Source organism: Tachysurus fulvidraco, chromosome 5, assembly GCF_022655615.1.
Source record: "Tachysurus fulvidraco isolate hzauxx_2018 chromosome 5, HZAU_PFXX_2.0, whole genome shotgun sequence".
NCBI classification, from domain to species: Eukaryota; Metazoa; Chordata; class Actinopteri; order Siluriformes; family Bagridae; genus Tachysurus; species Tachysurus fulvidraco.
The window spans coordinates 26645886-26671273 of record NC_062522.1 but is presented as its reverse complement, the minus strand read 5'-3'; the positions used below and the strand labels follow the sequence as shown (position 1 = coordinate 26671273).

The following is a 25388-nucleotide window of genomic DNA, read 5'->3' as shown; positions in this document are numbered from 1 at the left end:
CATTCAAAAGTCTGTCAGGACTTTGAGCTCCAAGGGACATAGGGAGCCTATTTATCTACATAGAGGGTCACATTTGGAAAATGTTAAGAACAAAAGGGTATTGACTAGGTTAGGAGGGAGGGCCATGGCTGGCAAGGGCACGCAGATGGCTGACTGAAGGAATTCACATTGATGAGACTTCGCTGTGCATCACGTTCAAAGGGAACCCCTCAGAAACCTGATCTCCAGGGCACAGGAGATCACACACTTTACACTCTCTGTTTATAATTTACTCAGGAGGGGGTAATTACATAATGAAGTGGCAATCAGTGAGGCAATATCCCTGTACCCAAACACATGTGCACACACAAGTAGTTTCACCACCATGCCAGTCAGGAGCATCTGGAGAAGAGACCACTTTAACTCTGCTAACTTCCAACAACCATTGTGGCATAACACCAAAAATGTCTTAATTGGCAGAAGAATCACATAATCCCACAAAGGTTAACAGACACTCAAATTCACAAAATAGCTCCAGTTCATGAATGATTTGGTAATGATATCCCAAAGTCTGTAAAATATTTGAAATCATTATCTCAGCCACTACTAAAACTTCAAAGATCTATTTGAGCTTTCTGTTCTATTTAAACTCGCTTCCAAGAGACCTGAGACACTTCTCCGTGAGAGGCAATTTCACAAGCTCAATCAGCAGGAAAACTCGCTCTCTGTTTTCTATTCTTCAGTCAATCACTCTGCTAATTGGGATGCTATCATACAATGTCCTGCTGAGGTTACCACATATGCTAGAAGAGTTTAAACCCTGAATCCCTTAAAGACAATGACAGAACTCCTGCTCTGAATAATTTGCACAGCCGTGGCTATCAGAACGGATCAAAACTCGAAGACCATTAGTATCATTATAAAGGCAACAAAAGCTAATGCTTAACATTAAACAAAACTGTTCCAACTTGCATCGCATGGAAAATATACACCAAGGCATTCTATAGTAGCCAATTTGACCACTCTTTTGGTCAAATCTATTTGTTGTTGTATGTTCTTGAATGCCATTTTTTTTCATTGGCTGGAAAACTGAACATTGATTTGGTTTTTGCCAAAAGGACCAAAAGACCGTTATCACTATAAAAGCTTTTACCTTCTCATAAACTTAACCCTGTTTTTGCTGCATACCAAATGTTACCTTTAGATCATACTGCAAATCATGGAAATTGTTCAATACATTTTACATTCCAACATCAGGAACCTCCACTTCGAACATATCTGCTGTGCAGTAAACCCAGAGATTTATGGCTATTTGATCCATCCTCTTGATCAAAGGGACAATTAGCCACCTGCTAACCATGCCCAATTTAACAACACTGCCCCATTAGAAGGAGCTTAAAGGCAGCGTTTAACCACTGGTAACAAGATAACCTTAAACTTAACAAAAACAGGAGGCTTTCATTCATTCAGTTTGGTTAAAATAACCCTTTAATGCCCCGTCAACGTCAGCTGTAACACAAAGACTTAAAGAAAAAAGGAAGGCTGATAATGTAACAATACTATTCTAAGCATTTCTCTGGGTTCGTGATCACTGGAGCGTCCCATACTAGATTGGGTCCACCCTTCAAAGGTACTAGGCCCTCTGGGGGTCAGTCATGACATTCCCATCCTAATTAAATTGCCTTGCTTTTTGGAGGAAGAGGGTGGGCATAGGACAATTATGGAAACCAACAATCCAGAAAGGCAAGATACGGAGACATAATTTAAAGCATGCCCTCCCCCATTCCCTTAAGCATGTGTAACACGCGATTAATAAAACTCAAAATCACAACGAAAGGGCATTAGGCTGGTACACCTCCCCTCCCCGCCCGTTTCCTGCGAAATAAGGTGACCGACTGTCATTCAAATCTGCTGTAACATGTATGGAACATTTTCAAGGTACAAGTCTGGTAAATGAGCCACTACCCTCCTGGTACGTGCGATACATCTACTGCACTTTACCAGAATTTCTTACTAAAGCACAACAGAGTAAATGTTATTAATTAATAACTATGAACATTTTTTTTCTGTGCCTAAGAGAATTACCTCTTTATATTTTGTATAAATAGAGAGCAAGGCTTATGGGAATTTTTTTATGAACTAAAAAGATTACAGCAGCCTATTACGCATAGAGAATTATGAGCATTATGAGAATTATAGCATGTTAAAGATACAGTGATTGTGGACGCTATTTCCAAGTGTAGCACAGTAGGTGATTACATGCACACAGACACACACAGACAGAGAGACACACACAGACTAAAAATAAGAGCATCACTTCTTCTTTGGGGCAAACTCACAGAACAATTTGTGGTGTGACACAAGCAACCTTTACCTATAAACCCTATCCACGACGTACACTGCTGCCTGCACAGAGGCTACAAGCCTGGGCTGCAGACAGAACAGGGTGGGGGGATGCAGAGCTTGGAACCTACATGGCTGGAAACACAAATTAACCGAGCGAAATGTCAAAGCACACAGTATTGCTTTGTGACACAGGTCATTAATTCCCGTATTATTTGCACCCTTTTACAACATTAATAACCTGGAAAATATTACACAAGTTGTTCGCATCTGGAAAGAAATATGTATTCATATTGAACAAGTAAATAAAGGTGGGGTGGGGGAGAGGGGAAAGGAAAGAGGTAAAGGGATGGAAGCAAGGAGGGCAGGGCCTTGACCTCTCCCTTATCAACACCCATGACATTACACCATCCAACACTAAAACTACTATGTTTCCAGATAAACCAGGTCACTTTGAAGGACTAGTAATGATCTATGCAACTTAGTGTGTGTTTATAATTCTAAACATTTTCTGCAAGTAATTTCCCACCTTATAGTGATCATTATTCAGACCTCATTAAAAGACCTCTCTAGAGAGCTGCACTTATTTTCAGGCAAGACAGGCAAGGATCTAGCAAGAAAAACAGTACTACAGACACTCTCTGAGCTATACAAACTCATTCACTCAACTAAAACCCCACACCGAACACTGTTTGTGTCTTCAACCCTTATATTTTTTTTAAATAACACCTTATTTCACAGGCCGTGTCGAGGCCGACCCGGAGCGTAGCCACTTTACCTCCAAGCATTCTCTTTCCCCTTGGGCCAGCAGGGACATTTGTCACACAACAGTAGCTGTGGAAAAATAAACCTGTTTGTGTGTTAAAAAAAAACAGTGCGAATAAAACTTGTATACCAGGCAAAAAGCTATTTTCCACACAATAGACCGGGGTACTTTAGTAAAAAGCCGGGTGCTAGGAAGAGATTTATTCAAGTCCAGTTGTGCCGCACTATACTCACCTTTCAAAGGACATTTTGACCAATAACAATGTATTTCACTATATTCACACTTAAGGGTTTGCTCCCTTGACTAAACAGTCACTTTAAAATGGCTTTGTGGATCAGAAATGGTTCAGGTTAGTAATCTGCCACAGAGCAAGAGCAATGCCTAAGTCCATTTTACCATAGCAATAGACAAAGCAGGGACATGTGCTCTTTGTTCCCGCTGGCTCACTTGCAGAACGCTTTAATTAAACAGTGCAGAGGCAATTCACCCTTGTTTTAGTCAGTGGACACCTGTAAGAGCCAGGAATGTTCTCTCTCTCTCTCTTACCCTGGGCTTTAAAGCCTGACTCTGTCCTCATGCTCGTCTGGGCTCAGGTGCTTTCATGCACCTCTGATTGCCCCCCACTGCTGCTCCTGGATAACATTTCAAACAAATTGTTTGAAAAATGCACGCCCAGTGAGCGGTAATTACTTAACAAGGGCCACTTATGTCTGTGTGGATGATCTATGATAGATTGTAATCAGCCAAGCAGTACATGTGCGTTACTTCAGCTTCAGCCATGTGTTGGCACACCTAAAAGCAGCAGCAAGACACATGGCAGTTTGGGACTTATTGATTTCCAGGGTGAAAGATTAGTGGGTTTGAGGGGGTTTTATTGGCAGAACAGGCGATCAGGAGAGCTGGAATTAAAGAGAGGACTCACACTGCTTAACTTCTCATTATAGGCAGTGAGTGTGATTAAAGACAGACAGCTACAAATGTGAAACTTATGATTCGAGACAAATGGGTGCTGGTACTTTGAAATATGTCTCCAATAACTTACTGATTCAAGCCCAAAATCCTAACAAGCCTAATTTTGCTTATGGAAGCATGTTCTGTAAATTCATTCACCTTAAAGATGGGTTTTTTTTTTTTTTAATTGCTTTAATTGTTTGTTTTTTCATTACACAACAGTCATGTTGCCTAATGTTAATTCTTTCATTCTCCTTCTGCTTGTCCTGAAAGACTTGAGAGTGGCAACATGTGGTTGTGCATGTGCATGGTTCATTTTTGAACATATACTGTATATTTGTATTTGGCTGTATGTATGTGTTTGTGTGTGTGTGTGTGTGTGTGTGTGTGTGTGTGTGTGTGTGTGTACACGCACCAGCTATAAGATGACCTGCTTGTGTGAGTGTATATGTGCGAGATAAAACAGTGTGTGTGAGGACAGCACTTAATTGTGTGTATACTACTCAGCTGAGTGTGTGTGTGTCGGGGTTTAATACCTGGCCAGCTTAGCTCATGAATAACAGAGTTGCTGACAGGCTGATCTTTCACCACGGCAGCAGCATGACAGCCGTCCCAAGCCACACACGCCAGTGCTTAATGACTAAATTGGGAGACTGTTACTAATCGCTTATTGAATAATGGAAATGACACATCTGATGAAAGATTTCAATACTGTGGATTATTTATAATAGTTCACTTAAGTGCCCAGCAGATGAATGGGGTCGTGCTGAGAGGTCCGCGCTCAACCTAAAGCCGTGGGCACCTAGACACACACATTGCTCTCTAGGCAAAATGAAATGAGGAGACTCAGAGAAAACTAAGACGAGCCACAGGATTGGAGACACATAATATTTTGGAACGATATGAAAAATTCATGCTATGATAACTCATCAACCCAATATTATGGGTAGAATTCAATAAGGCCTCAACTGCCGTTCATTTATTTTACATGTACGTCACACTTGGCAGATACATTTATCTAGAGGGACTTATGACTGAAACAGAATGCAATCCAAGCACGCATCTGAAAGTTAAAGGCTTCCCCTTAATAAAACTAACAGAGGCTGAGGATCTTCAATTACCATAAATTACTGAAACATCACTACAGCTATTAGCATAATGCAATAAAGTCTACACTTTCCCAATGTACTCCATCTGTTTCACTCAACAATGCACCAAAATACAGGCCCCAATATCACATCATGAAATGGCTCTAAAAGACAAAAGTTGAAAAAAAATAAAAATAAAAAATCTTTCAGAGCTCTGTGTTTCCACCCCACCTTCATCGTACTAAATGCTAAGTCAAGTCATGTTCCATTAGCATCCATCGGGAGCGTGTGAACTGCGACGTTCCGCTAACGTATGCGGCACAGCATTGATGTCCTTGTTAAACTGAACCTGGAGGGAATCCTGTGGCAGAACGAGACATGTCTGTCAATCATGGACTGGGAGTTTAGCAGCTTTAACTCCATCTTTGACCCATTAAAACATTGCTTGTTTATCATGATCACATCTTTTCCCAACGGAGGTGTCAGATGTCCTCACATACACACCTCCAATCCTACATACACCTTTAAGAGAGGTGTGTCCACATGGTGGCACCAGAGAGAAAACCTTAATGGGCAAGAAAAGTGCTTGTGTGTGTTTCCCAGTCTTACTTCTTGTGCAGAACGTACTGAGGAATTCCAAAATATAGTGTTATGATCAGTGGATCTCCAAACAGAGACAGATTAGACATCTATGTGCTTAGTTCAACTGATATTTTAGACTAACACTGAATTCACAGGTGCGCATGTGCACACGCGCACACACGCGCACACACACACACACACAAGCACTTTACTGCTATCAGATTGGCCCCCTTTGGGAACAGATCAATAATGTCGATTGGGAACAATTTAAACAAGCACTAATCCTGTGCTCCCAGAAGGAGGAGGCCACCCACACAAGCCCGGTCCAATTAATCACACACACTCTGATTTGACACACACTCATTGATCATCTCAACACAGTTTCACACTAACACACACAACCATACAGAGTGACAGAGGGGCTCTGAACTTTAAACAAGACCATAAACATATAAACTAGTCAGAATAAAAGCATTCATTCAGATATTATCATGAATGTTGAACTTAAGGTGGGACCAAATTCTTGATTTTGATTGGTCAGAATACGTTGATTAATGTTCTAGTGCGGCAGCTTGGAGAGAAGATCTGACTGCAAGGACAATCAGATGGTTGTATTAATGCATTTGTCCTACTACATACTTTCACACAAGCTGGAACAGAGAAAAAAGAAAAAAATGTATGTATGATACATTTTCTGTTAAATTATTTTCTCCTTGGAGGACGGCTCCAGTGTCAAAAACGTCTTCAGGAACACGACAAGTTCCTTTTTTTTTTTAATTTAATTTTATTAATTAATTTTATTCTTTCCCCTTACAGAGTTATGCTGCACATAAACACACACTCAGGACAGGAAGAACTCAGAGCACTGATGAGTCGCAATTAACCCAGTAACGTCAATATGACTGGGCCAGTGTCATGTAGAAAGACAAAATGTATAACATCTTGTACATGGTGGCATTTGAACAGGTTTGTGTGCCTAGTAATTACTCAGCACACTTCCTCTGTCAGCTGTTTCAACTCTGGAGAAGGAAGGAAGTGTTGTGCACATCTGTCACTCACCAACATCTGCTCCACTCCCCAAGCACAACACTTGTAATACTCTGCATATGTGTGTGTGTGTGTGTGTGTGTGTGTGTGTGTGTGAGTCTGTTTTCCAAAAGCTATGAAATCATTGTCAAATGATTCACATTATATGCAATACTAATTGTCAGCATGTTCTAGTATACAGTAAATGAAACACAAGTTAAAAAAAAAAAAAATACAACAATGGCCATAAAAATCTTCAGCGGTTGTTCATTGTTGACCAACTGAAGCATTTACTCCATCTTCAAACATATTGGATGTACTTGAAGTTAACACACAATTGATTTAATTGGAATGCTTTTTTCAGCTCATAAATTTGAAGCAGTTCCAAAGCAGAGCTGATTTCATGTTCTGTCCTGAACAATGATGGGCTGGAAATAAAAATCTACTAAAAATATAGCAAACTGAATCTCACAAGAATATAAAGACTAGGGGTTTATAGACTAGTCTATTAATGCAATCACACCATGCTGGATTAAAAACAACAACAACAAAATAAAAACAGAAAAAACAATAGAAATGTGGGGCAGGTGATAAGGAAGTCTTTGCATGCAGCAGTGTTGTGTTTGTTTTATTCTACCTGCTTCCAAAGAAAATCCACCAGTTAAATGTGCTGTCTTTTAAAGAGGAAATAAATGAAATCGTAGTGACAAAGCACTTTTAGAGCGATGGCTCATCACTATCCAGTCCCACTCAGCTACTGTAGTTTAGAGTCAGACCTGTGACTCGTGCCAGCCCCGAGCTCTTAGACCAAGCAAGAACAAGATCCACGCAGGTACATGATATCACATCCTCCAACTATCGTTAAGCTTCAGAACCACTTATTTCATCTAATAAGCCAGATCGTCCACACAGGAACTGGGACGTGAATTTATTTCTTTTTGTTGTTTAGAGTGTAACCTAAAAATGCAGTGAAGCTGGAATCGTAATGTGGTCACCTGTATGTACTATAGCTTACAGCTGATATTTGATCATCAGTGCTTATTATTAACACAACAAAAAAAGAATTAAAGACAGGTCTCCAATTTTTGAGAAATGCTGTCACTACACAAATAACACCTCTTTTCTATCGTAGTAATGTAGAGAGGCAGCTACAACCGCGTTTTGTGTAGTAACAGCGTTTAGCTCAGGAGTTATTGACTTGGGAAACGCAACTTTACTTAAGATGCCGAGGCGCTTTTTTCCTTCTCGATAGGTGAGTAACGTTGGTTTTGCTTTGTTACACAGAACTAATATATGCCTTTGTCCTTTGCATGATTATGCTTGTGTGTCATTTTTGCCTGTTTGTTTATCTGCAATCGTATTGTTCTTCCCTTTAGCTATGATAAAGATGCATTTCTTTCCATTAGTTGCCTGGGTTGTGTATGTATGTGTGGGCGGAGCTTTCAATACAGGCTTAGGGTTAGGTTTTGGGTGTGTTTGTGTTGGTAATTTCAAATGTCGACTTTGGCTTTCAAACATCGGAGACCCTGCCTGTAAGCTAAACCCACAGCACATGCACAGTCAAACTGAAGTCATCTGCAGAATGAGGGGCAGAGGTGGATGTGTGCGCGCATGTGTGTGTTTTGAGGTGACCTGAAAGAAGAAAATGAAGCAAAAACCCACAGAGTAAAGCAGCTTTAAAGAGAGATAAAGGCGTGCCAGAGAGGTGGATGTTACCTTCCGCTGTACCGGAGAAGACATCAGCTTTGAAATTGCTGGTGCTCTTCTTCCGGCGATGTTTCTTGCGGTTGGCATGTGGTGATGGAGGAGGGTCCATTTTAGGACTGGTTGTGCTGGATATACTGGGACTGGAGCAAACCGAGTCTCCCAGACCAGTATCTACAGCAGAGAGAGAGAGAGAGAGAGAGAGAGAGAGAGAGAGAGAGAGAGACCCAGAAAGACACCAGAAGAGAGAAATGTCAGTGGTCAGATCTCACAATCCACAGATTTAGCCCTGAAGCCAGTGATGTGCTCTAGGTGCATGAGAAGCTGGGGTTACATCAGGCTGAACAATGCTGGCATTTGGTAGGCACCGTTTACTCATCACGTGCAGCTGACAGCTGTGACTAGAGGCAGAATAAAATAACATTCGGATCACATCAATATCTGGCTGGGTGAGTGGGGCACGCTGCCACTGAGCGCGCTCGCGGAGCCCCCAAGGACGCTCATAACTTATTTTACAACCGTTTAGTCTCTGCTCGAGTGGAAAACATGACAACTTATCTCTACTGACAGAACGGTGTCCTCGATGAGTGTTTAACGACCTCAGCCTCTTGGCCGGAGCGCAGACACACAACACTTTTACATTATTTTTCACCGTTGTCAATTGTCACTGTGCTCTCTAGTAGTTAATCAGTGTGATTACAGATGCTGAGGGTAAGAGGGGGTCAATGACAGGAAATTGGACATCTGACTTCCTGTCTGTGGGGTTCTTACTCTCTTCTTTGCTCAGGCTGATCCTGAGGCTTCAAATTCCACATTGTTCTAAAATCAAAAGCACCTGCCACACACACACACACACACACACACACACACACACACACACACACACACACACACACACACACACACACACACACACACACGGCCACTTTCAGATGACTAATGAGGAGGCCAAGATGATGTGTTCCTGTTGGTAAGTTTAGACACGTACACGGGGGATACTTGTGACTTTCTGTTATAGTAGTGATGACCACAGACAGACAGGCAGACAGAACAGGAGAAACAGAGTAAGAAAGAGAATATAGAGAAACTGGAGGGGGAGGGGGGGAAGGTGAGACAAAGAGAGCTGAAGAAAGAGAGAAAGAGGCATAAACAGAGATTGTGATGGAGACAGAGGACAGAGAAAGAGACAGCGGAACAGAAACAGAAAGAAAAAGATGCAGATATATATACAGGAATAGAGTGGGACAAACAGAGAAAAAAGAAGAATGAGAGAGAAACAAAAAAAGGGGAGAGAGAAAGACGTAGACACTCCACCCTACCCCCAACCACAAACACACACACACACACAGAAAGTGAGAGAGAGAAGACAGGTCACTTCTGTCAGAAAGAAGGGACAAGTAAATATGAGGCTCTGTTGGCTTCAGACTGGATTGAAAACTGAAACACTGCTCAACATGCAAATCCTCGTTCCTGTCTCTTTGCCCTAGAGCACAAACCTCTCACCCCTGACCTCTGACCCCCACTCCCACGTGCAACCAAGAATCAAAGACACCCTCATTACGTTACTCCCGCCATAATTAAAGCAGAGAGGGCAGCGAGTGCCACAGGCTGAGGGCCAGACGCATTATGTTGGTGCAGGACTCGATGCTCTGGGGCAAACTGGCACGACAGAAAGAAACGACAAGGAATATTGAATTTGCATTCAGCCCCAGGTCTTCTGCCATCCCTAATAACTAGCTAAAAGCTAGGAAGGCAAGTCCCATGTTTAACCTTTAAGCAGAGCATTTAGTGTTGTGACTTCACACTGACACGTGGGTCAGACAGGAAACAAAGGTGAGGCCGAGAGCTTAGCCGGACGATGACTCTCGGGCTCTGTCTGCTCCTGCTAAGTCTCGCCCCACGGGGGGACTGTGGCCACTTATCAGCTCTGTGAGCCACTGTGCACAAGACCCTTAGCTAATTACTTTATCTACCTCCCTCTGTCCTGTCTTCAAGCATAAGATAGAAAGTGAGAGAGAGAGAGAGAGTAAGAGAGAGAGAGAGAGAGAGAGAGAGAGAGAGAGAGAATCTCGCCACTGTCGACTCCTGAGGCAAGAAGTGACAAACGGCTCAGATCCTGCGCGACAGGAGCCAAGCACATCATTAGACCAACGGAACGCTTACTTATGAAACACACACACACACACACACACACACACACACACACACACACACACACACACACACACACACACACACACACACACACCCCTTCAGGGTCATCATTCAGATCACAGCTGAGCTCGGGTCAGGCTCCTACCAGACCAGAACATGCAGAAGGTTTACACATCAATCGTGTTATCTAGACCTAACGGTTTAGTGACTGAAGCCCTGAAACTCTAATACACCTGATGTGCTGAAGACCAGGACACAGTCTGAATTTGAGACTGATAGCACTGAGAGAGAAAGATCTAGCTCTGGGGGAACACTACCACGTGTTCTGGTTAGCACTGTGTGTTGTCCAGTTTAAGCTTTTCACAGTTTTAATGGCTATATGAGACCAAAACAAGGGTGAAGGTAGGAGTAAACATCCACATAAGGCAAACCGTTGGCATAATTTTACACTGGAACAGCTCATGCCACACTGCCACACAGACAGACATGAGCCATGTCTCTGAGTGCTGAGTAGTTGAAGTGTTGAAGTGGAACACAGTTTATACAGGAACAGAGTCTCTCCATCAGTGTCACAGCCCCCTGAATGAATGTGTCGTTGATAGTGTGGCTCTGTGAGGGACCATTACTCTGATAAACAGTTAAAGCAGCATTAGAGCTTGGCATTGCAATCAATAAGAGACGTATGAGAGCATTGCGTGTGTGTGTGTGTGTGTGTGTCTCTGGAAGGCTTCTTGCTGGGTTCTAACTGATCTCTGTTGCTTTAGTGCACTATAGAGAGCTGCACATGCTGATTCAGGGTATGTGGCATTAATCAGTATCACTACCTTTATATTACAGAGTTCTATGTCGATTTTTGCTCTTAAACACAATCATCTATATTTGCAGTTTTACAATGTCTACTCTTAAAGGATACGTAATTAATAATCTGAGATTAAATTCTGTAAAGAAAGACATTTTGAGCGTAAGACCGTGTTAGGATCGTATGTGAAGATTAAAAATACAAGATTTGAATTTTAAATGTGAATATAAAACATGAACAAGTTCTTGAACATTTCATTGTAAAATATGCTTGAACACATAATTCACGTTTAAGTGTAAACACACGCACACACACAAACACACACATCTTGTGTAATTGCTAGCTGCTTGGCTTGCTCAGTTTAATAAATACATTGCATGTAGCTTGCTAAACGTCAGTAATCTTTATCGCTAATGTTTGATGTTCCCAAAGTATTACACGAACATTAAAGCATGAAAACGTTTGTTTTTGTGCAAAAGTGAATATTTTTAGGCAACTAATAAGCTAATAAAACTAATAAAGTGGCCATAAAAGCTGCTTATCTCAGGTAGTCAGCTCACTGATTTCTCCAGCTCTGTCCTTTACGTACTGACAAACTATGTGTATTTACCAAGGAAGCAGAGTTAGTAAATTTCTCTAGAAAGACCCATCTTGTATTTTGCTATCTATTGTTTATGATGCCTTTTAAGGCCACAGAATAAATAGAGAATGAGAGCATTGTGTACCTGTGCTGACCCCTGAGTTGGCGATGACAGTGGCGTCACTCCACTGGTCGGCGCTGGACACGGAGTACGAGCGCTGGTGCATTCCGTCCGGCCTGCTGTTAAAGGATACCAGACTGATGCCACTCGCCATCTGAGATGCTGATGAGCTACTGCTCACAGAGCCTAGAAAGAGTGATGATGAACAAGATAAGAAAAATGGCAATTCCTGGAACAAATTCTTCTGCCTCGAGAAGATCAAGAAACAAACTCTAGGACACGATGGCACTGACCACTAACACTGAGTTCTGACAATCAAACAGACATCATTTTCAATATTATCCACCCCTCCTGTTATGGACGAGCTGCCCGAAAGCAACGGAGTGTTGGTGCGAAAATGCTATCTTAGTGTATAACCTTAATCATGCCTCAAATTAAATGAGTGAATTGTTGTGCAGAGGTACAAAAACAGGCCTGCTGCAAAAATGTGCTGAAGGAAATGCCACAACTCCATCTCATCTCCTTTAGAGCTGACCGCTGATGAATTACACTTTTACATAAGAGACCGGAATTAATAAACACACAGTATGTGAGGAGCAGGGAGGGGTTTCTTACTCACTCTCTCACACACACACACACACACACACACACACAGTTGTTCAGAATGTAATGGTGGAGCCTGTGCGTAATTGGCGCGCACTCAAAAAGAGATATTACGGATAAGAGGTCCTTCTGATCGCTCTGCCCACCCAGCGACCCAGAGTCTAATCCCTGACGTACAAAAGCTTTCATTACCTTATGACTGAGTGAATTATCCTTCTTCCCCCTCCTCCCTTTCCTTGTTCTCTAGCTCATTAGTGCTCATATCAGAGCAGGCTGACTGGAGAGCCAGCGCTGATTACATTAATATTCATGACAATAATTAGTACATGTATTATGGGTCACTGAATATTCATGCTATTAGTTTGGTCCTCCTGGAGCTCTGTGTGTGTGTGTGTGTGTGTGTGTGTGTACAGGGTATTTTATAATCCTTGGGGGGGGTTGAAAGTCTAACAGTCTAAATGACAAACATATCAGAAGTTTAACACTTTACTAAAGACTCAGGATTTTTCTATCTAATTCCATACTATAACAATAATACACTGAATGAAGTCTTCTCAAGTGTAGTTTGTAACGACAACAACAACTGCAACAATAATAACAATAACAATATGTTTATATTTGAATAAACATGGATTTAAACACTTATATCGAAATACAACATTTAATAAGAATGTCTATTAGGAAAATCAGATTTTATGATGATTTTATAAAGAATGTATAATTAAAAATGATTATCTGATTCTAAGTTTGTAGTCTATTCTGGTTGCTGTGTCTCGTATGGCATTCTGCTGGGTGTATAGGGCACTAGACCGGATATATAATGTCACAGTGTTGTGTGTGAACACGAGCTGAAGGTTAGTCTATAAAATACAACACTGGCCTAAATTGTAGCAAATCAGCAACAAGTGAGTTAATAAGCATAAGTACGTGTTTAGAGTTACGTGTTTACGTTACGTACGTGTTTAGAGTTACGTGTTCACGTTACGTACGTGTTTAGAGTTACGTGTTCACGTTACGTACACGTTTAGAGTTAATGATCTAGTATTAATGACAGTCTGTAACTGCCGGTCTTGATGTGACCTCTGCTGCTAGTGTGTTACCTGGAGCTTGTGCTAGCTGTAAGTTGCTCATGTCCTTGGCCAGGCCGTTTGTTTTGGGGCCGGAGGCTGCGCAGGTAGAGATGGCCCTCGGGGGTCTTTTTCCAGGGACCTTGACTGTAGTGCGCAGCAGGTCGATCTCTTTCCCATGTACGTTCTGCATGTAGTCCTGGAGCAAAACAGAAAACTTTACAAAACTGTACCGTACAGTGGAAAGAGTCACAGCACAAGCAAAGTGAATGTAGTGGCTGTAGCGTCCATGTTAAAAAGAGTTCAGGGTTGGGCTACATGACAAAAATCTCATATGATACTCAAAACATTTCTACAATATGTACCACAGTGTAACACATTAACACACTATCTAAAAAAGGAAGACGGCAAAAAAAATTTCTGTACTTTTAAAAAATTAGCAGACATCAAAAATTTGAATCCCAAAAGGAAAGAAAAAAGAAAGAGAGAACATTTTAGTCAGGCATTATAGCATTTACTGCCATTCACTAACAGACAATAGCTTTAAAAGTGATATAAAAACATGGACAGTGTACTATAAGGGTGATTCACAAAAAAATACAGGGAAGAAGGAAAAAAAAAATCAGGATGTGGCTAAGTTTGTGCATGCAACATGATTATAACGGACATCCATATATATAAAACAATAGTTTATAGCAGGTGGTGATAAAGTTTTAACAGACTTTTAAGCAGGAACATACAGCTTTATATCCGATCATGTGAGCACCAGGCAGCTTACTGCTATTGTTGTATTACTCTTGTATTATTAAAACTTTGTCTTCATGCTATCGTCTTGTCTATTTCTGTTAATTCTGCTGCGATAATTTACAGCTAAACGTGGTTGTGTTTGAATAATACATGATGCCATGGTTTATACAGGTTACATAGAAGCAGGTGCAGAATTACATTTGAACATTATTATACGCTCAGCGCCTTATCGTTAGCTCATTAAAGGGATAAGGATAAGTCCACCATGGGAAAATATAGTCTTGTACATCAGACACTATACCACTTACATCTACGTATTGAAAAGAAATTGTGTTAGAAGCACACACACGCGGCTCATGCTGCGCCGGTGTGTTTCAGATGCGGAGCGGGGAGCCTGTGCTCGACGCGTGGCTTCACTGGCGTCGATGATGAAAGTTCCCCGATGCTAATGGGGATGCAATTACAGACCGCAAGCTGTTGGCCCGCCGCTCCTGAAGGGCTCTCCTGTGGCTTGTTAAGCCGTGTTGAGAGCACTTGGCTTTGAATTGCCCTTTTGTAGGCCTCCGCTAAGGGACAGAGACACTCGGCTCTTGTCGTCGACTCGCATCACACAGACACACACACACACACACACACACACACACTCTCTCTCTGATTGGCACACGGCCAAAGTGTGTCAGCCGTGGGTGGTCTGTTCAGACACAAAAAAATATCTGCTGCTGCTTTTTTGAGTTTGAGGAAGCCTGCATATCTGAGCTATGGAGTGACACGTGTTTCTGTGGTGCATCAAGGCCAAGTGTGCTGGGAAAACGATACGCATCTGAGTGCGTGTAACAATTAAGCAGAGAAGGACACTTGTGGGATTTAAGGATTAGGCTGCCTCTTTTATCTGAAGTGTTTGAATAACTGAAGCTGATGAAAAGCTCATGTGAACAAGTCACAATGCCTGTAAGACAGATGCGATTAAATCCCACGCTCTCCAGAGATGCATGTATTTAGTTCTAGAATATGACTGTATATAAAAAAATGAATACATGGAGAATGACACAAGCTACACACACACTGAACAAACTCGGTGTCTGAACAAAAGCCTGTTACACGTCCAGACATCTTATAGACACATACCACATGTTAGATGTTAAAATTCTAACTATAAATTCTGTCTAATTTAGACAGTCAATTTTATTTTTATTATTATCATTATTAAGAATGGACCAATTTGATTAGAGTACTGAACACACATGTAAGGCCCAATGGAAGATTATAGTGAGACTAAATGAGTAGAATGTTATAATACCTACAAATGTTATGCTAATGGGAAGACTAGCCACCTGCTGACCAGGACTCTTGTTTATCCCTGCACCCGGTCATCTGCTTCCTCCACACATCTGTCTCTCTCTTTATAGAGGGAGTGAAAGAGAGAGAGAAATAGAGGGAGCAAAAGAAAGAGGGAAAGCCCTCTTTCTTTTGCTCCCTCTATTTCTCTCTCTCTCTTTCGCTCCCTCTATAATCTCCAACTCTCTCTTTCGCTCCCTCTTTCTCTCTCTCTCTCTTTTGCTTCCTCTATTTCTCTCTCTTTCGATCCCTCTCTTTCTCTCGCTCCCACTATTTCTCTCTCTCTCTCTAGAAATAGACCGAGGATGACTTGAAGGTTTGATGAGTCCGAATGTGTTCCAGGGTAGACAAAGAGGAAGTGATGAAGCGGCGCAGGATGTCCAATCATGCCTGCATGTGTGTTCCAGTAGCCAAGCTGGCAATTAAGAGGAGCTGTTATGGCTTAATACGGCACATCATCAGTGTCAGAGGCATGGAAACAGGAGATGAGGGAGACGGTAATTAACAGCATGGATGTGCTGATCATGTGTGTGTTCGAGGTGCTTACATGCAAGCTGGGGTGGTAGGTCAGAACTCCGTTGTCACAAAGGGTGACGTATTTCTTCTTCCACTCTTTGTTTAGTGACTTGCCGCTCCTCTTCATGAGCATTCCCTGTAACACACACCGTTAGGAAAGCTGTTATACACACAGGAAGAAATCTGATTGCAATCCGTTCCAGCATTTGTGAGCTTCACAAATTACCTGGTATTAAAATATTATCATTTTCAAAGCTTTAAACGTCCGTCATGCTATTAAACCTTTGAACGGTGAATTTCTCTCTGCAAAAGAGCAATCCACAACCTGAAATAAAAGTTTCTTGCTATAATGTTCATATCTGGAGCAATGTTCTCCCTTCTTTTAACACAGAAGACAAAGCAAAAGTTCTAACATTTTAAATGAGGTTCACTTGGAGTAATGGAGATGGCTTTCATTGCTTTTGCTTGTAAAGTTACCCCACTGATGTTTTAAAAGCAAATGTATAGACATTAATTAATCAAGAGTGAACGCTTTTTTCCTGAGAGCATGGAACAAATTCACTTTTGCATTCAGATATAAATGTTGATGACCAGAGCTTACTGCATGGTACATTTACCTGTAGTTCCTTGCTACATTTTTCAGCATCTTGTCTCTGGCCTTGCAGCTCTGTCTCAGACTGAACACATACTCCAGTCAGTCATCAGGTTCCACATCACAATCGCAATAACTACTATAATGCCTCGTTTGCAAAGCTAACAGAAATGCATGTTTAGTGGAAAACAGGATTGTAGCTTGTGGTGAAAGATGGTGCTAAAAGTCACATCTGCACGTCACAAAGCGCTCTCTCCATCACACGTCAGCAACTGGCCGTTTAAGGGTCGGCCGCCCACACCTCGTGTCAGCCAAATTCATTAGGGGAGACGAGGGATAAAACCTCGGCACTGATTAGCAATTAAGCAGCGGCCGTGTCACTTCGCTGGACTTGTTAAACATTAACATGCAGACAGGGTGGATATTAATAGAGTCCATGACCCAGCTGCCTCAGAGCACGACACGCACAACAAGGAGCGAGCTTTCCTTTTTTTTCTTCATCACTCAACCCTCATAAAAATGCCATGTTCCCCGAGTGTCGCACATCGACAAGCTCACTGCCGTTATTGCTAATTGGAGTCTAAACAAAGCTTAAAAAATAGAAGCTCAAGAAATGAAGGACAGAATTGCCTGACAGTTACTATGGTGTTTCCTAAAGCTTTATAATTCATTTCCTGACCACAGAAAGCAGGAGCACTACTACTAAAACTCCTGTCACACACACACACACACACACACACACACACACACACACACACACACACACACACACACACACAGAGACAAAGAGAGAGAGACTGCAATATAGTAAACAGGAAAAATTAAAGAAGGAGGTGAGGTTAGTGTGTGTGGGTGAGGTCAGAGTGCGTAGAAGGTCATAGATATATACACTAGATGACACCCTGTATACGGCAGTACATTGGAACAAATGCATTAACTGAGCAGCCATCTTGGTACAGGGAATCCCTCCTCTTAATGCATCAGCGTCAATGTAGGCAAAGAAATAAAATCACCATAAATCGTCATGAATGCGATTTTCTAGTTTTTTTGGTTCGTTCCAAAGGTCAGACATGTATTTGTCATTAAGTCCAAAGAAAATGTAAGGTTTTGATATGAAGATAATCTACTTTTTCACAATATAATGCATAGTGCTAGTAGGTCTAAGTTTATTACTTACATTCTTCCGCTTGAGTAAACTTCATATGAACAATCACTACTTACCTTATAGCCTACTGCCTGCAACACTGCTACAATGGTGTGACTATACATGCTCATTTAAACATTTAAATTGTATTGGTTTAGTAAATATGATACACAAAGCAATTTGCAGGTGGAAGCAAATCACAAATTTGAGAGGAACATAATGTGAAAGTTAGATAGTTGAGGTGCCAATGACTGTTCAATCTTTTATTTATTCTTTTCCTGCAATACTTTTGCCACATTAAATAAGTATGTACTAAAGTCACATAAACAAAAAACAAACAAAAAAAAACAACAAAGTTTGACTTCGAGGCTGAACTTGTGTGTTACACTGCCAAGCTAACTGGTGACATCCTTCCAGGACTGTCAGCTGAGTTAACCATTTAAAAAAAGGTGTTTATTGTCCCTGCAACTTGTCCATGACTGACATCTCTGTTTAAAACTTGGGAATCTACAAACAGATTCAGATTATTTTATTTAATCAAAAGCTATTTTCATGGCAAAAATTCAATTACAAAAACACAAATCATATAAATACAATAAAAACAAAACAAATATAAACAGCAAGTCATATTATACTTTTATTTTTTTAACCTTTTCAGACATAATGTCATTAAATATGTCCTTAAGTGAAGTAACATGATAAAAGAGCATTCTGCTTGTGTTAAGTCCAGGACAATCTAATAAAATATGTTTGACAGATAAGGGAATCTTACAAAAAATACATAAAGTTGGGTCTTTTCACCTTTAAGCAAATCATGAGTCAATTTTTAACGTCCTTATTAAGAGCTTCGGAATCTACAAACATTGTCGGTTTTCCTAATTGTCAAAAACCAATGAGTAACTAGCATGGATTAGCTGCGGTCGTTAACCAAGGACTGAAACAAACCAACATAACCAGAAATATAATTTCCTAACATTCAATATCATAAAACACATTCTTACTTGTGAAATGTAATCCCTTGCTGTCTGGTTTTTATATTTCATATATAGAGAAGTCCAGCATTGTCCATGCATTTAAAGTACAAGAGCACAGTACAAAGTGTATAGATATCTATAGTAGAAGGTGAGGTCAGAGTGTATAGAAGGGAAGGTCAGAGTGTGTAAAAGGTGAGGTCAGAGTGTGTAGAAGGTGAGGTTAGTGTGTGTAGAAGGTGAGGTCAGAGTGTGTAGAAGGGAAGATCAGAGTGTGTAGAAGGTGAGGTCAGAGTGTGTAGAAGGTGAGGTCAGTGTGTGTGGGAGGTGAGGTCAGTGTGTGTAGAAGGTGAGGTCAGAGTGTGTAGAAGGTGAGGTCAGAGTGTGTAGGAGGTGAGGTCAGTGTGTGTTGGAGGTGAGGTCAGAGTGTGTGTAGAAGATGAGGTCAGAGTGTGTGTAGAAGATGAGGTCAGAGTGTGTAGAAGGTGAGGTCAGAGTGTGTAGAAGGTGAGGTCAGAGTGTTTGTAGGAGGTGAGGTCAGAGTGTTTGTAGGAGGTGAGGTCAGAGTGTGTGTAGAAGGTGAGGTCAGTGTGTGTGTAGAAGGTGAGGTCAGAGTGTGTAGAAGGTGAGGTCAGAGTGTTTGTAGGAGGTGAGGTCAGAGTGTTTGTAGGAGGTGAGGTCAGAGTGTGTGTAGGAGGTGAGGTCAGTGTGTGTGTAGAAGGTGAGGTCAGAGTGTGTAGGAGGTGAGGTCAGAGTGTGTAGGAGGTGAGGTCAGGGTGTGTGTAGAAGGTGAGGTCAGTGTGTGTGTAGAAGGTGAGGTCAGAGTGTGTAGGAGGTGAGGTCAGAGTGTGTAGGAGGTGAGGTCAGAGTGTGTAGGAGGTGAGGTCAGAGTGTGTAGGAGGTGAGGTCAGTGTGTGTAGAAGGTGAGGTCAGTATGTGTAAATGGTGAGGTCAGTGTGTGTAGAAGGTGAGGTCAGTATGTGTAGAAGGTGAGGTCAGAGTGTGTAGGAGGTGAGGTCAGGATGTGTGTAGAAGGTGAGGTCAGGGTGTGTGTAGAAGGTGAGGTCAGAGTGTGTAGGAGGTGAGGTCAGAGTGTGTAGGAGGTGAGGTCAGAGTGTGTAGGAGGTGAGGTCAGTGTGTGTAGAAGGTGAGGTCAGAGTGTGTAGAAGGTGAGGTCAGAGTGTGTAGAAGGTGAGGTCAGTGTGTGTAAATGGTGAGGTCAGTGTGTGTAGGAGGTGAGGTCAGTGTGTGTAGAAGGTGAGGTCAGTGTGTGTACAAGGTGAGGTCAGTGTGTGTACAAGGTGAGGTCAGTGTGTGTACAAGGTGAGGTCAGAGTGTGTAGAAGGTGAGGTCAGAGTGTGTAGGAGGTGAGGTCAGAGTGTGTAGGAGGTGAGGTCAGTGTGTGTAGAAGGTGAGGTCAGGGTGTGTGTAGAAGGTGAGGTCAGAGTGTGTAGGAGGTGAGGTCAGAACGTGTGGGAGGTGAGGTCAGAGTGTGTAGGAGGTGAGGTCAGAGTGTGTGTAGAAGATGAGGTCAGAGTGTGTGTAGAAGGTGAGGTCAGAGTGTGTGTAGGAGGTGAGGTCAGAGTGTGTGTAGGAGGTGAGGTCAGTGTGTGTAGAAGGTGAGGTCAGAGTGTGTAGGAGGTGAGGTCAGTGTGTGTAGAAGGTGAGGTCAGAGTGTGTAGGAGGTGAGGTCAGTGTGTGTAGAAGGTGAGGTCAGTGTGTGTAGAAGGTCAGCTCAGAGTGTGTAGGAGGTGAGGTCAGAGCGTGTAAATGGTGAGGTCAGTGTGTGTAGGAGGTGAGGTCAGTGTGTGTAGGAGGTGAGGTCAGTGTGTGTAGAAGGTGAGGTCAGTGTGTGTAGGAGGTGAGGTCAGTGTGTGTGTAGAAGGTGAGGTCAGTGTGTGTAGGAGGTGAGGTCAGTGTGTGTGTAGAAAGAGAGGTCAGTGTGTGTGTAGGAGGTGAGGTCAGAGTGTGTAGGAGGTGAGGTCAGAGTGTGTAGGAGGTGAGGTCAGTGTGTGTAGAAGGTGAGGTCAGAGTGTGTAGAAGGTGAGGTCAGAGTGTGTAAATGGTGAGGTCAGTGTGTGTAGGAGGTGAGGACAGTATGTGTAGAAGGTGAGGTCAGTGTGCGTAGAAAGTGAGGTCAGTGTGTGTAGAAGGTGAGGTCAGTGTGTGTAGAAGGTGAGGTCAGTGTGTGTAGAAGGTGAGGTCAGAGTGTGTAGAAGGTGAGGTCAGAGTGTGTAGGAGGTGAGGTCAGTGTGTGTGTAGAAAGAGAGGTCAGTGTGTGTAGGAGGTGAGGTCAGAGTATGTAGGAGGTGAGGTCAGAGTGTGTAGGAGGTGAGGTCAGGATGTGTGTAGAAGGTGAGGTCAGGGTGTGTGTAGAAGGTGAGGTCAGAGTGTGTAGGAGGTGAGGTCAGAGTGTGTAGAAGATGAGGTCAGAGTGTGTGTAGAAGGTGAGGTCAGAGTGTGTGTAGAAGGTGAGGTCAGAGTGTGTGTAGGAGGTGAGGTCAGAGTGTGTGTAGGAGGTGAGGTCAGAGTGTGTAGGAGGTGAGGTCAGTGTGTGTAGGAGGTGAGGTCAGTGTGTGTAGAAGGTGAGGTCAGAGTGTGTAGAAGGTGAGGTCAGTGTGTGTAGAAGGTGAGGTCAGAGTGTGTAGGAGGTGAGGTCAGAGTGTGTAGAAGATGAGGTCAGAGTGTGTAGAAGGTGAGGTTAGAGTGTGTAGGAGGTGAGGTCAGTGTGTGTGTGTAGAAAGAGAGGTCAGTGTGTGTGTAGAAAGAGAGGTCAGTGTGTGTGTAGAAAGAGAGGTCAGTGTGTATGTAGAAAGAGAGGTCAGTGTGTGTAGAAAGAGAGGTCAGTGTGTGTAGAAAGAGAGGTCAGTGTGTATGTAGAAAGAGAGGTCAGTGTGTGTAGAAAGAGAGGTCAGTGTGTGTAGAAGTTCAGGTCAGAGAGAAAAATGCTACTGGTTGATGTGCATGTTCACAGGTGAGAGTAAATGAGTAAAGGAAGTAAAGACCAGGATGATTGAGGGTATGACTCTGTGTGTGTGTGTGTGTGTGTGTGTGTGTGTGTGTGTGTGTGTGTGTGTGTGTGTGTGTGTGTGTGTGTGTGTGTGTGGGGAGGTGTTCAGAGTGCTGATTTGACAGCGAGCTCTCTTCAGGCCTGTTGTGTTGCTCTGATCAGCCGCTCTGTCCTCCGGCGATGGCTTTGCACATTCATTAGGAAAATGACAGGCGATCATTTTGCATGAGAGGCTAATTGAACGTCACGTCGGCTCGCTGATGGGAGTCGCCGCTCATTATTTAAGGTGCCAGCCAGTGACACCCCGCCTGTCCCTATTTTACCTGCCGTGGTATGACAGGCTGCAAGGTCTTTCTGTCCCAGAGAAATAGAAGACATAAATAAAACGATCCCTCCATTTCCTCCCCTGGACCACGCTTCTGCTCCCGGACACGCTTTCAGCCCGCCATCAATAACGTCCGCACCTGTACCCTTTACTGCTATGTCAATATAGCTAAATTAGCCGATAGGTGCTATCGAATGAAGATTAATAATAATTATAAAGTGACTCGGTGACCAACTGATGAAGATAAAATATATGGCGAGAAAAAACACTGCTGATCTTATTTTCCAAGAAGACTGATCACAAACCTAACAAAAGCTTCTAATCTCCTGCTTGAAAGCAGGCCAAACCGAGCTCGTATCACCCGTGATTCATTTCCACTATCTCCTCCTTTACTTGCAACAAAAGCTGGAGGCCACTTTAAGATAACTGTCCAAAAAGGACAACAAAGAGGCAGACGTCCAGCCAGAGCCGGCTCATTGTTCTTGGGGAAAGCCTGAGAAAAGAGGACAAAATTGAACATGTCATCCCCACACACACACACACACACGAACGCACGCGCGCACACACATGCCTCTAGGCCTGTCAGAGTCCCCCTGTGTGGTGTGAGCGGAGCCAGTTAGGGGACTATCTGTCCAATGCTTTAGGTGCTCTATCACTCTCGCCATCTGATCTGGATGGTGCAGCCATGAAGAGGCCACGATTACAAAGGACATTTATCATTAACAGATACTTAAACTGTCGTGTCCTGGAAAAATACTGACAAACTGCTGACGACCGCACACCCCAAGAAAAAAGCCAGGTAAAAAAAAAAAAGGCAGGACAAAGGAAAGTCCACAAGCAGCACACATCTTCCAGTAAGTGCTCCAGAAATGGGTCCAAGTAGCCCATGAAATGTCAGAGGATTTTCTGTAGCGTTACTTTAATCTGACTGGGAGAGAGAACGTTACACGCTCTGCAGTGAACCACTTCATTTCTGTTCAACGCTGGATAAAGCTCAGCTCTCCGTCCCAGCGAGTAATAACAGAGACAAGATCACGTGAAGGTCAGATGGAAGACTCCACAGAAATGGCCACTGGACGGAAAAACATGGATAGAAATCTAGCCAAATATAAACACTCAACCATTAATGACTGGTTAAATTATACTCAACTAAAAGGAAAAAAATAGATGCAGGAAGAAGGGAAAAAAATCTCATTTGTAGGAAGTTAGCTCGCATGACAAAATTGCCATCTTGTCCAAAATGGCTCCAAGCGGTGACAACCTTTCCCAGGGAAATGATATTTTTTCAATCCCACGGAAGGCGGATCTTGTCGCAATCGTTAAAGGCTTGATAGCGGGTCTTTAATATTCACCGTCTTAATTAGGGCCGCAGTTAATTTCATTAAATTCTTTCGGTGCTAAATGAAGCAGATTATGAGACATCTTTTATTGCGAAGCGTGAAATTACAGCCTGCCCGCTGCCAATGGCAGGGCCAAATTAATGAATTACAGGGTAAATAACACCCGAATTAACCATCCAATTTAACTCCCCACAAAGCACCCTGCTCAGAGGAGGTGAAACTTTGTCAAATTCACACAGCCCAGCGCCCATCCATGCACCACAACACACAATTACAACCACACCACTAATTTCCCTTTATGATGAAGAGACATTGTCCAGTCCTTTTTTTTCCATTTCAAGAACGACTGAGATTTAAGAGGAACACGCAGTAAAACACGGCGTAAGACTTTCATTTAAACGAAGTGCAGATACCAAATCTGCTTTAAAGTCACACAAATGGGACATAAAAAGGTAAGAAAGGGGTAATGGATAGTTTTTAGAAATTGAGGTGAAGATCTGCAGGAGTGAAGTCCATGCAGACTGCTGAGGAAAGCTTTCAGCGCTTTACGGCCAAACACAGTCGTCCCTGCTTTTCAGCCTAATCTCGCCATTTTGCTCTCCGAGCCATTCTCACGCTCCGTCTCGAACCATCCTTCAATTAGCGCCACTTGCTGAAATTAATTTGTTGAAATGCTCTCGCAGAAAGCCTGTCAGGCGCCTGACAAAGCCTCGTGCAGACCTCTCTGCTGTAATTATCAGCTAATTAAGAACACGGAACAGATGTCGGCCCGCTCGGAGTCATGCAGGGTCTGTAAACAAAGCTGGCGACCATCACAACAGTAGTTAGGCATTTTTTACAAAACACTCAACGACTCAATAATGAAGCCGTTTTCAGTATAAACACGCTGGGGAGAAGAGTGCCTTTGTCCAGCTGGGACTAGAAATAATTCAGTGGGCCAACATTCAGGACAAAATAATTAAACAAGCGAGTCATTGGTGTTAACGCTTGGAATCGCTTGTCCGTCAACAGGAGAGAGATTGCTGCTGTGACCGGACGGACGCTTATGGTCAATAAGAAGAAAGCGCAGGGTCAGAGCTGAGCCGGTGATTGAGAGAGCTCGGAGTGTTCGCGGTAAGTCTAGGTGCCACGGCTGACCTTGGCACACCCCCTCGGTGGGGCAACAGCAGACGCAGCGCTCCTCTTCAGCTTAATTGGTGCAGAGTGGAAGCCCGCCCCAGCCTCATTAGCACCGGCCCCGCTTGCAGCATTTTAATGAGGAGCAGCTTCTAACGAGGCCATTTCTACAAAGGTCTTATCTCAGCTTAGAGTCAACCTTCAGTGCAGGAGGAAACAATAACCAATAAGAAGATCCTGACTAGCAACAAATAAACTATGGCAAAGAGTGAAAAACATAGAGCAGAAAATCTGAGTATGATGATAAACTATGACAAAAACAGTGGAGAATTCAGTAGAATTTAATACAATAACCAGCAGAAATAAAGCTAAATGAATCTTTGACTAATAATGTCTACACTGCTGTATATTATCACCACGCAGATTCTGAGCTTCATGTCTGTAATATACTAACAATTACAAACCGGGGAGAAGACAACAGACTTCTTGAATATGTTTCAGATATTTAACGAAATGGTCTTGAGGTCAT

At 42.7% G+C, this 25388-nt stretch overlaps 1 protein-coding gene across 6 annotated transcripts in view; it reads right to left on the bottom strand.

Annotated features, from left to right (window-relative positions):
• Positions 1-25388, bottom strand: part of agap1 (ArfGAP with GTPase domain, ankyrin repeat and PH domain 1) — a 131443-nt gene that overhangs the window by 20200 nt on the left and 85855 nt on the right. For 5 of the 6 annotated variants that reach the window (XM_027133356.2, XM_027133357.2, XM_027133352.2 and 2 more), the window contains 4 exons: positions 16393-16497; positions 13797-13962; positions 12118-12279; positions 8452-8613 (listed from right to left, as the gene is read on the bottom strand). In XM_027133356.2, coding sequence (XP_026989157.2) covers positions 8452-8613; positions 12118-12279; positions 13797-13962; positions 16393-16497 — 595 coding nt within the window. The remainder of the gene's footprint in view (positions 1-8451; positions 8614-12117; positions 12280-13796; positions 13963-16392; positions 16498-25388) is intronic. The other variant, XM_027133355.2, reaches the window with a different exon arrangement.